At 35.0% G+C, this 13,047-nt stretch overlaps 2 protein-coding genes across 3 annotated transcripts in view; one reads left to right on the top strand and one right to left on the bottom strand.

The window, feature by feature from the left end:
* LOC135849189 (uncharacterized) overlaps nt 1-13,047 on the bottom strand; it is a 373,560-nt gene that overhangs the window by 331,721 nt on the left and 28,792 nt on the right. The gene's annotated exons all lie outside the window — the stretch shown is intronic.
* LOC135847832 (insulinoma-associated protein 1-like) lies at nt 6,498-13,024 on the top strand. The gene is made up of 2 exons (XM_065367550.1): nt 6,498-6,819; nt 9,049-13,024. The coding sequence occupies exons 1-2, from the start codon at nt 6,669-6,671 to the stop codon at nt 10,017-10,019; spliced, it is 1,122 nt and encodes a 373-aa protein (XP_065223622.1). The 5' UTR covers nt 6,498-6,668; the 3' UTR covers nt 10,020-13,024.

The raw sequence follows: 13,047 nt of genomic DNA, 5'->3' as shown, positions 1-13,047 counted from the left end.
CGCGTTGATTTAAAATTATTTTTTCGTATCGTGTTTCGGAAATGACGAAGAAAATTTGTTAAAAAGAATTTTTAATTAAATATGTAGGTACTCCTCACAATTTCACCATCTATACGATTGTTTTCACTCGACACGACGATTTTCTGCAAATTTACCCCTCCCCCTCATCCGCCCTTCCTTCACACTGCTTCTTCTCTTTTAGCAGTACAAAGAAAATACTGTTTGTTAAACTGCTTGCAGAAAGTTTGCCATATTATTCTTTGTTGACTTCGATTGAGCTGCTGGAATTAGGCTCACTGAAAACATGTCACCTAAATCTCAAAAACAAATTTTGAGCAAGGAAAGTTGATAATTTTCTGATTTTTGTACAAACATTAAACCGAACAAAATGCAAAATGCCTTGATTGGATGATTTCATCATGAAATTATTGTACCCTGAAAAAATGCTATCGATATCGAGAGGACAGAAGCAATCTACAACGTGGATGGAAGAGAAACGATCGACCAAAAAAAACGAGAAATTCGATTCTATATCATCGTAAACTGAAGAAAAATTTTTCACGTAGGTAATTCAAAAATTGAAAAAAAAGAGAGAAAATTCAGCTCCAATAAAAAAGAGGGAGATGAAGCCGGGGTTTTCGATTTTGATCAAATTTCAGTTTGTAAAGTTCGGTTGCAGTGGGCACACATGAAAATTTATGCTGTTTTTATGCAGCATATTTTTCAGCAGAAAAATTGTCTCGTCAGAAGAGTACCTACGATTTTTACAATGAAATTAGGAGCTTACTTATTTATATCTCAATTTATCCTTAAAATCATAAAATAAAATTTCAACTAAGTATGTAGTTTTAAAAATCTCCTATCTTTTTCTCCTTGCTCAACATTTTATTCTAGGTATGCATTCAAAGGAGAAATTTTTCAAAATTAAGAAATATAAAAAATAATTAGTAATTCTCAAAAATTTTCAAAAAGTTCTAAAAAAACGTCAAACAAAAGTTCAAAACGAAAAAGTATAGGACTTTAGCAGGACATACTTCGCGACGTTTTTATGGGGTAGCGGGAGGCAGATTCAACATTTTATACGTCAATTTTTTCACTTTTTTAATATCTTTGAACATTTTAAAATTTTTTCGGAGGAAAGATGCTGTCAAAAATGATTACTTTTACACTTTCAATTATTCAAGGGTGAAGTATTCTGCGATCATTTCACGACTTTTTTTTTGGAGAAGGAAATGAGGAGAGGGGTCAAAATTCGACTCCCGAATTTTTCACGTTTCCAGTGGTTTCCATTACTTTTTCGGGGGGAGAGAAGGGGCAAAAGTTCACAATACCTACTCTTATGATCTCCATTTTTCGTTTTTCAATTTTTTCGACTAATTTTGAGCGTTTTCGATGAAATTATTATCATACTTTTTTTTTAAATTTCAACTTGATAGTTCTAAAAAAAAAAAAAAAAAAAAAAAGGTGCGTACTAATTCAACAAAAATATAATTATTTCAAAAGAAACGCTTTTATTGTACTTCTTCACCGTTGAAAAAAAATGATTATTTTTCTTCAAAAATTAAACATCTGATTGAAAAAAAGCAAGACATTTTGATAAATTTGATGAAAAGCAGGACAACTGCAGGAATTGCCTTGTGAGCTGTCGAAGAATTTTTCTCCCAAAAAAGTAATTTTGTAACTAAAATAGCTCGAAAAAGTAACCAAAAAGTAATTGAAAAGCAGCCAAAAAAAGTGACAATATGCGAGCTTAATTCAAAAAAAGATTTTAAAAAAAACCAGAATAAGTATTCCCTACGAATTGAAATGTATTTGATTTTGAAAAGTCAAACGAAGTACATATCTCGAAACTTTTCGATGAAAAATCGAGCCTTTTGACAATTTTTTAGCAGCAAAATGAGGATTTTATGTAAACAATTTTTGACGAAAAAGGCAATTGTGTTGGAAAAATAAAACCGAACTGACAATTTCAACAAAAGGAATGGTGTTATGACAGTTTCTAGCAAAAAAAGCGACAGATTTGGACAATTTTTTTAAAGAAAGTAAAAATTCAAAATTTTTTGAAAACACGATCATTTTTAGAAGTTTTATTAAAAAGCGAGGATTCTTTTTATACAATTGTCGGCAAACGACAGGATTTTTACAATTTTAGCAAAAAAAGAACTTTGTGAGAATAATTGGCAAAAGAGATACTCTGACAATTTCTGCAAATAGGCACTAAAGCCGGGCTTTTACATAATTGTGAAGAAAAAAAAATTTTAAGCAACAAATTTGATAATTTTAGTCAAAATCAGTAATTTTTGAAAATGAGGAATTAAGTAGGTACATAGGTACATCTTTTCAGAATTTTTTTTTCCGAAAAGTGAGATTTTTCACTTTGCAACTTATGGCAATTTTACGTAAAAAATTGAGACTTTTTTCAACTGCGAAAAAGCTAAAATTTTCAGCAATAGAGAGTCTCCAGAATTTCTTAAAAAATTGACTTTTGGAAATTTTTGAGAAATAATAAAACCTGGGTAATTCTCAAAAAAGGTAAAATTCGTGAACATGGCAAATTTCTCAACGGTTTTAGCATGAATTTTTTTTTTTTTTTTGGTCCATTCAAGAATGACCCCGCACACATTTCACACATGGTATTGAGGTTTTTAGACCCTCCTTTCATTGGTGTACATTTGATTTTATACCCCAAATGTCCTTCGACTTGGCTGTCACACATCATGTTTTTGAAAACGAATGTTATAAAGTGTCACGAACTTCATTTTTTTTTGGAAAAATTGACACATTCTCATTATCATAGAACATGAAGGTCTCTTATTGTGCAAACTGCAATTGCAATAAGTCTATAGGAAGCTCACAATTCACATTTGAAAACTGTCACACACTTTTTGCGCAAATTTTCGAGCAATTTTCAATTATTTTTGGTAGCTTCCCAATCCAACATTTTTTTCTGGTGAGTGGCTGCACTGGTTCACTGTTCTCATAGAAATGTTACCCCGCACCGTTTTTTTTAAAACTACATTACAGCTCGTTCTGATCGTACTTATCTGTGAAGTTTTGATATTTCGCAAAATCTGTGTCCTTCGGCTTGGTGTTTTCATTTACGCCAATGAACCCGCCAAAACCAATAATTGAGCACGGGAAGTTATTCTACATGATAAGTACACATTTATTACGTGTTAAAAATCGAATAATATCCAGTAGGTAAGGCTAGAAACGAAAAAACGTTGAGATTGTCCTTCGGCTTGTCCAGCGCCCATTTGTCCTTCGACTTGGCCAAATTTCAGACAGCTGTATATTACACGATAATACAAGCAAAATTTTACATTTTCTCCCTCCCCACACTTCACCTCTACCCCTACCAAAAAAATAAGTCCAGATTCGAACTCTGCGGCCTGAAAAACATAAATCGACATATTACACGATAATATAAGCAAAATTTGACATTTCCCCCTCCCCACGCCTCACCCTCCACCTCTACAAAAAAAATAACTCCAGATTCGAATTCTACGACCTTGAAAACATGTCAATCGACATATTACACATCGATGAGGGTCGAATTCTAATTATCGCCGTTTTAGGGGGGCCGGGGTCCACAGTGGGGGGGATTGAATTGAGGCCAACACTAGAAAAGGGATCTGGGACACATATACAAATGATTCCCACTTGAAATTTTCCAAAAAAATGATTTTCGTTTTTCAAAATTATGCATATCAAAATCGACCCTTTTTCTGAGAATTACCCACCTTTTAGATTTTTTTTTTTGCAAAAAACCCGAGAATTTCGACAAATTTTAATCAAAACGCAAGACTGACTACTTTTGGAGAAAAGCACGAGTTTTTGGCAATTATTGGCCAAAAAATGATACGTACTTTTTCGCAATTTTCGTTGAAAATGGAAGACATTTTTCAGTCATTGACATTTTTTGCGCCAACAAGTGTGACTTTTAGGTAATTTTTAGGAAGGGGAATGAGTACTTATTTTTTGAATTTTTTTTGCGAAAAATTGACAATTTTTGGCACGAAACGAGGCTATAGTGGGAAAGTTTGACAAAAGATGAGATTTTTAGCTACTTCTTTTTGGCACGAAAATTAGATTTTGATTATACATATACAGCCAGTTGAAAAACAATACAAAAGTGTGTAAGTAGACCAATGCTTACGCAAATCATTCACTCATCTAAGACCCTGAAAGAAACGATCAGATACGCTAGATATCGGCTAATATAGATGGCCATAAGTACGCTATCTCCTGTAAAGGAGCGCGACTACGACGACGACGACTGATATTACCTATTAGCTTTTTTTCTCTTCAAGATGTAACTACCTACAACTTGACGAATAAATGGTCAGCTGAATTTCGAGAGATATAGTCGGGGAGCCCACTTAAGGATAAATTGCACCCCCCCCCGGTCGATCCTCCGGGACAACTTTTTTCTTAAAGGGGGAGTCCTAAGGAACATTTCTAGCCCTTGTACTCAAAAAAAAAAGTGGCCCTACTTACAAAATGGCGGTCATTTTGATTGACAGGTCAGCCGAATTCGCAGATTTTGCGTTTTAACACAGACTTGCACGAACTTTTTCAAACTTTCAACCCGTTTAGAGCAGTTCTGGAGCCTCCAGCAGATTTTTGAAACTCGAAATTCCCATAAAATTCCATCTTGGAGCTGTAAAGCTAAAATTTATTCTAAAAACTAATTTCAATACGCTACGAAGTCAACTGCAGAGGAATTTCAAGTTGTTTTGGAGCATCCAGCGATTTTTCGAAAATTACTGGAGCCTCCAGTGGATTTTTGAACCTTTAAATTTTCACAAAATTTCATCAAACGGAGATGGAAAGTCAAAATTCATTCTGCAAGCTAATTTTAATACGCTACGAAGTCGTCTGCTGGGATTTCAAGTTGTTTTGGAGCCTCCAGCCACTTCTTGAGAGGTCGTATGGTGTTTTTTGGAAAATTGAAATTTCCAAGAAGCAGCTGGAAGCTTCAAAACCATTTGAAACCATTTGAAACCACCATGTAGTCGGCTTCATATCGAATTGAAATTAGTTTGCGAAGTAAATTTCAGCTTGCCAACTCCATTTGGTAAAATGTTCCAGGAATTTCAAGTTTCAAAAATCTACTAGAGACTCCAGTAATTTTCAAAAAGTCGCTGGAGGCTCCAAAATGACTTGAACCCACCTGAAGTCGTCTTCAGAGGGTGTTAAAATCGAAGTGTAAAGTAAATTTCAGCTTTCCATCTCCATTTCATGAAATTTTGTGAAAATTCAAAGTTTCAAAAATCTACTGGAGGCTCCAGTAATTTTCGAAAAATCGCTGGATGCTCCAAATCGACTTGAAATTCCCCTGCAGTTGACTTCGTAGCGTATTGAAATTAGTTTGCAGAATAAATTTCAGCTTTCCAACTTCATTTTGGTGAAATTTTGTGGGAATTTCGAGTTTCAAAAATCTGCTGGAGGCTCCAGAACTGCTCTAAACGGGTTGAAATCGTTTCCAATCGATTTGGCATGTCGAAAATAGGGTATATCCCAAATTTCAGCTTTCTTGGTCAATTTGGTAAAATTTTGATTTTTCCCCTCATTTTTGGCCTAAATTCGATTTTCAAAAATTCACCAAAAATCGAAAAACGCACTTCAGCACTTGAAATTTTGACAGGTGATAAATTTTTGCATGATCTTTCGATCTACCTTTGTAAAGTTTGAAAAAGTTCGTGCAAGTCTGTGTTAAAACGCAAAATCTGCGAATTCGGCTGACCTGTCAATCAAAATGGCCGCCATTTTGTAAGTAGGGCCACTTTTTTTTGAGTACAAGGGCTAGAAATGTTCCTTAGGACTCCCCCTTTAAGAAAAAAGTTGTCCCGGAGGATCGACGGGGGGGTGCAATTTATACTTAAGTGGGCTCCCCGACTAATAAGTTGAGTATATTATTCATTATTCGAATCACTTCAGGTAGCATTAATCTACCCAGGTTGAAATTCAACAAAACCGGTTCGACTTCGAATGCACAATAATACCCATACAAATGCATCGGTATCCGAAGGGATGCAATACGAAAAGGTATACGCGCAGGGGGTTCAACGACCCAGGGTGAAAAGTGCGCCAAATCCAACTCCAAGCATAGAAATATACATGTAGCAGCATTCTTAAAAAATACGTTCGGTTAAAGGGTTATATCCCAGGTAGCTGGTTTATGTATCGTACGTATATAAGATACTTGCATCGCACAAGGGACAAGGGTAGCAAAAAAGGAAGATAATTCAACTCGTATACGTATACCAACGTATGTACACGCGGAGCACGTACACACACACACACACACACAGAGCTCGTAACTCGCGGAAAGTACAACATTAGAGGGGTTGTTAACGGGCCAATGGCAGCTGTAGGAATCTGCATTAGGCGAACGGAGCTATTTGGCGGGCGGCGCTTACCTGGCGATTGGAGGGCTGAAATTAGACGGTCATTGTAGCGGGGCGCATATTAGACCGCATCGAAACGCGTCGCTTGCACCACCAGTCTCCACCACCGGCCCAGCAAAAGGTACGCAATATACAAGAGCAGTACTGTACAACAATCGAATCATCCGCGAACAGCAGTGTCAGTATAGTCGTGAAGACGTGTTAGACAGGGCACGCGTACCGGCGGTGCACTGTCGTAATTTCGTGTTGTATGCGATGTCACGTGCGTTGTTATTAAAACGGCATATAAGTAGTTCGGAATCGGAATACGGTAACTTTAAAGTGAAACCGGAGCCGGATTATTATTCGCGAACGACATCCGGCATCGTAGCCGATACGACGTTACCGATTTATGGCGATCGACTCGGTGAGTTCCACTTGCGCTTTTCCTTCAATTTTTGAGAAAAAAAGAAAATTCAACTCTAAATAAAAAAGAGATAATTGGAGTCAAGGTTTTCGATTTTTATCGAATTTCAGTTTGTAAAATTCGGTTGAAAATAATTTCTTTTTGAAATTCGATTTTTTTTTTTCAAATTTAGTAATTTATCAATTCTCACAATGAAATTAGAAACTTACCTAGGTAGGGCCTAAGTAGGTATCTCAATTTCTCCTTCAAATCACAAAATAAAATTTCAACTAGTTTTCAAAATCTTTTTGCTCTTTTTCTCCTTGCTCAAAATTTCATGTTTTATATTCAAAGCAGACATTTTTCAAAATTCCGAAAAAGGTGAATGGGGGGGGGGTCAACTGAAAATTTGTCGATTGATATGAGAAAGTGACTTATATTTTCAAAGAAATTAGAGGGGGGAGAGGATAAATAATTCCAAATTGAGCAAAACTGGAATTTTTGGAATACAAATGTGGAATATTTTCGAAACACGGATTTTTTGGCAGGACCATGGAGAGCCGAAGCGGGGCAGGGGTAAATATCATTTAGTCGTATCTCTATGAACGATACCAGAGATTTTTTAAATTTGTTGAGTAACATGAGAAAATGACGTAAGGTAGAATGGGGTAATTGCAAAAACGGGGTAATTGCAAAATTGTGACCTCATGCAAACAAATATCAATTTTCTGGTTGTGCCAACTAGGGGGTGTCGAAGCAACAACCTTTACCGACATATTCACCTGGTCACAACTCGCGGGGTTCAACTTGTCGCTCCGTAGCAAACACTTTTATCAAAGCATGTTGAAACCACTCATAAGTAAAGTGAGAGGTGTTTTTTTTAAAAAATGCATGTGAAATAGAAAAAACTGTCGATTTATCTGGAATTTTCACGATTTAGGGTCATAAAGGATTAATGTTTAAGGTAAGATATCGCAATTTGAAATTTTTTTTCATTTTGGCCGTAAATTGCGTTTTTGCAATTATCCCAGAAAAAATCGACTCGGGGTAATTGCAAAAACGATTTTTTTTTTTTTCATTTTTGCACTTACCACAAATATTTTTTTAACCTAAATAACTTGAAAATGGTTTGAAATTACAAAAAAAATAAACTTCCACAGTCATATGATGAGTTACATGTTAGAGAAATGATTACCAGTTTTACTGAATTTTAAAAGTTTTGCTCATTTTTAAAGTTTTACAAATATATTTGACGAAAAATGTATTTCTATGACGAGTTTTTTACATAAAAAACATCAAAAATGATCAATATGTTAATTTTTTGTTCATTTTAGCGAGTTTTTAAAAAAATAATTTTTCAAAATTTTTTCACTACCCTAAAAATTTTTTTGGGAAGTGGAAAAGTTATCGAATTTTTTACCGAATCAAGACCACGAATACCTACATCAAAAGTTAGCAAATGACACGTAGAATACAGTGAGTGTGTTGAAAATTCAAAAAAATAAAAAAATAAAAAAAATATCCCCCACTTTTGCATTTACCCTAACACGGGGTAAATGCAAAAGTCGATTTTCAAATTTTCAAATTTCAATTTTCTCCACGATTTGTGGACCAAATTGTACCAAAATTTTACCATTGATAGAGAACCCCCTGAAGTATAAGTGGTACAAATTTCAGCTTCATCGCATCCGTGCAATAGTCTTCTCACAGAGCCCTCTCAAAGTGTCACTAATCAAAAAGTGCTTTGCAATTACCCCACTCTACCTTATAAAAATTTTCATTTTCTTTTTTGTTTTCACCTTACGTAGTTTAACATACTAAAATAAATAGTACATTTCATTATTCCCTGACAGTATGTGAAAAGTACTATTTCATGAAGGAAGATTTACCATTCTTCTTCTTAGAATTCACTACTTTGGAATAGTTAAAAATAATCAACTATTCCATATAATGCAAAATACCAAACGCGTTGATGTATTTCACTATTCCGAAGTAGTAGGAAAAATCTACTACTGGTGAATAGTAAAATTAACTTACTACGGTCGTGAATTTTACTTGAACTAAGCAAATTTCACTATTTTAAATAGTTTTTTTCAAGTGCTGGTATTTTCAACCATTGTGAGATAGTATAATTTACTATAATTTATAGTAATTTTTTGAAATCATTTTGAAATGGTATTTCTTACTACAATTGTACTAACTTAAACTACGCCTGTAGTAATCATATATTATTTCATTTTCTCCGTGTAGGAAGCCTATATGCGAGTGCCGCAGCAGCCGTAGACGCCATCTATAGCGAACCTCTATGCTTGGCTCCGCTGGATCTGTCGATCAAATCAACAAATACACCGATCACACCTCCTTCGACGCCTTCGCCATGTCTGCCTGGCAGGAAAACCAAAGTCGAAGATTCGCCTCATGTCACACCGATCAAAACCCAACCACCTACAACTCAGCAACCCATCCAGCCACATCCTCAACCTCAACCTCAACCTCAGCAACCTCAACCAGTCGTATCTCGCAAACCAGCCAAAGTGAGCAAAAAACAAAAAGCTAACAGAAAGTTGAATTTCGACGAAGATAAATCATCTCCTGTATCCGGTACCATTATTCGAGACCGATCCGAGCTGAGCGACGCTCACGTAATGGTTCAAAAAGGCGACATCGACCCGATGTACAACGTCGTCGAGGTCACCGAAGAAGCCAAAGCCGAGCTGGCCAAAATCGAGAACAAAATCGGCGACTACGTGTGCAAGCTGTGCAACAAGATGTACGAAGACGCGTTCAGCCTGGCTCAGCATCGTTGCTCTTGCATAATCCACGTCGAATACAAATGCCCCGAATGCGAAAAGGTCTTCAACTGTCCGGCGAATTTGGCCTCCCATCGAAGATGGCATAAACCCAAAGTAGCCGCAGTAACCACCGCAGCAGCAGCCAAATCTCTACCTCCTGTTTCAGTACAAGACTACCATCACCATCATCATCAGCAATCCTATAAATTCCACCATCACGATTCCGATCAGCAAGATTCGCAAGATATGTACGATACCAGAGACGACAGCGAATCCGACAGCCAAGAAATACAAATACCTTGCCCTATTTGCAGGAAACTCTTCCGCAAACAAACTTACCTCAGGAAGCATCTCAGCACGCATCATATCTCCGAAATACAACACAGTATAAGGCCAACTTTCGCATTCCATCATATAGCCGCCAACTGACCTTTACTATTGCCGGAGTACTATAAGGCACTCTGGCTCAGCAATTCGGTGAGTGAAAATGCAACCAGTTTTACTTCGCGTCTATACCGTAACACCTACAATAATCATTTCTAGTCTGCGAACAATTTTTTCTAGTCTTTAAAATACTTTATTACGAGTATTCTAGTCTTGACTCTCGAAAATCCGATTCTAGTCCGCGAAAAGTAAACTCTAGTCGAATTTACTCTTTTTTTTTATTATTAGTATTTCTTCCCCGATTCTAGTCAAAATATTCTCTAGTCTTAATTTCACATCTATAGATATAACTATAGTATTCGTACTAGTCAATTATAATAACGTAATTTTTTTCTAGTCGTATAATCTAGTCTGGATTTTTTTTTTTTTTTCGATGAAAAAATCTCGATTTTCGCTTACTCGAATTACTTTGCTACTGTGTGTGTGTGTGAGTGTATCTTACGTAAATTTTTATTGTTTTTTTTTCTCCTTAGATTTTAATTTTTTTTGTGATCTGATCACATCTGTCTTATAATTCCCATTTTCCTTGATTTTTTCTCGTTTTTCCCATTCCTCTCCTTTTCCTCACCTTATAACATCCAATGTTACGTTTTCTAAGTCATAAATTTTTAAGTTTTACATTAATTCGTTTTAGTATTGAGGCATTCATCGTAAGATTCGTCGTATTGGTTATTTTTTTTCACCTTCGGTGTTTGAAAAAAATGAATTAAAATTTGAAAAAAATTTAGCCTCAACGGCCTAAAAGGCTTGATATTGGTTAAGCCAAAGGTTCGTTTTGTCTAATCGTAGATTAATTGTTCGGTTTCGAAGTGTTTGCTTTTTTCGAATTGTTATTTTTTCAACATTATTTGTACCTAATAAATTTTCTCTTTTTTGAAAAAATCAATTTTTTTCATTTCAAAATAGAAAAATTTGCATTATTAAATTTTTTAAATATGTAATCGAATCAAAAAATTTTTCAATCCGTTTGTTTTTTGGGGGTTTGAAAAATGAATATTGAGAAAAAAATTAATTTTTGGAGGAATTAGAGTAAGTAAATTTGTCAAATGAAAATATCTTAGGAAGTGTTTCAACTTCATGTCTATTAATTCTGGATTTTTTAAACTGAAAATCAATTTTTAGGAAGCTCCCCTTTTGTTTCCAGATAAGCCATAATACTTAAAAGGGACCAGTATTTTCATTTCAGAATAGGAAAATTTGTATTTAAATTTTTTACTTAATCGAATCGAAAAAAATTTTTCAACTTTCATTTGTTTTTTTGGGTGGCTTGAAATAAATATTGAGAAAAAATTAATTTTTGGAGGAATCAGAGTAAGTAAATTTGTCAAATGAAAATATCTTCGGAAGTGTTTCAACTTCATGTCTATTACCTAATTCTGGATTTCTTAAAATGAAAATCAATTTTTAAAAAATCTTAGGAGGCTCCCCTTTTGTTTCCAGGTAAGAAAAAGGGACCAGTATTTTCATTTCGAAATAGGGAAATTTGCATTTAAATTTTTTACTTGATCGAATAAAAAATATTTTTTTAACTCATTTTGTGTTTTTTTTTTTTGGTGGCTTGAAATGTATATTGAGAAAAAATTAATTTTTGGAGGAATCAGAGTAAGTAAGTAAGTAAATTTGTCAAATGAAAATATTTTCGGAAGTGTTTTAATTTCATGTCTATTAATTCTGGAATTTTTTTTTATAAAAATCAAAAAATCTTAGGAGTCTCCCCTTTTGTTTCCAGGCAGATCCGAATATTAAAAAGGGGCCATTAAAAATGGGTATGAGGGATGAATATTGAATATACCACAAAACAACCAATTCTGCTTAAAAATTCCCATAAAATCAAGCTAAGTTCAAAAATGTATATTGTACTTCAAAGACGAAGAAAAACGTTTTAAAAGAGTTATTTTATGAATCACCCCTCCCCCCTCCCACCAGGTGCGGATTGGGAACCCAAAAAAAAAAACTATACCCATTCGAAAGTTTTTCAAACTTGAGCCCAGAACCCGGACGAATTTCTCAATCTACTGAAAATGATCTCGTAGATTGAACAAAACGCATTCGAGAATTCACTTTCAAAATTTATAAATGAGAAGAGGAAGGGATTTGAGGGATTAGATGAGCTACATGCAATATTTTCCAAAAGCATGGGTAGAGGAGTATTTAGGGGGGCAGGAGGCAGGAAGGAAACGTATTTCTAAATTTTTCGAAATTCGAACAGAAAACCTTGATTGATTAAAGAGGCAAAAAATTGACCAAAATTGAAATCGAGCATTTTGACAATTAAATTTTTAATTAACAAACTACCGAGAAATTATTCGAGGAAAATTCGAAAGAATGAAACAAAATTAATAAAAATATAAAAGTTGAACGAATCGTAGCGAAAAGTGACGAAATCCAGCAAATGACACTTCATTCTTCAAATTACAGACTAGAGTCATTTTGTTCCGGTGATTTCCACTTGCGCTTTTCCTTCAATTTATTTTGACCAGTTGCGCTTTTCCAAGCCTGCTTCTTTAAATACCACTTGCGCTTCTTAAAAACCAATTTCAGGGGTTCTCAAAGTTTGGAAATTTTGATAGTACGAGTATGTTTGTGCAAAGTCGTTCTTTTATGGCGTTGATATTGGATTACTGTGCGGAAGAGGAACATTCTCGTGATGTTACGAATGCCAAAACAACGAATCGAGGCTTTTTTTTTGAAAAATAATGAAAAAAATCTGTAGGTAATGTGTTGCATGAATTCATGTTTTATTCCTTTTTTTTTGTTTTCTTGAGCAAGGAGCAAGAATATGCCATAAAATACAAAGTATAACATTCTATAGCTGCAGTTACCAATGCTTTTTAAAAGCAAACTTGAAGTAGTTAGATACTGTTCCAAATGCCATGGGGTGACCATCATAGAATCTAACTATCTCATTTTTTGCTATAAACAAAGCTTAATACATATGTGTGTGTAGGGATGGTGCAGATGCAAGGCGATGGTCCCGGCGCGCCCGCAGCCCCCCCCGCGACCGGCGCCCCAC

Source organism: Planococcus citri, chromosome 5 (assembly GCF_950023065.1).
Source record: "Planococcus citri chromosome 5, ihPlaCitr1.1, whole genome shotgun sequence".
NCBI classification, from domain to species: Eukaryota; Metazoa; Arthropoda; class Insecta; order Hemiptera; family Pseudococcidae; genus Planococcus; species Planococcus citri.
Note: the sequence above shows the minus strand (reverse complement) of the source record. Positions and strands in the feature narration are given on the sequence as shown.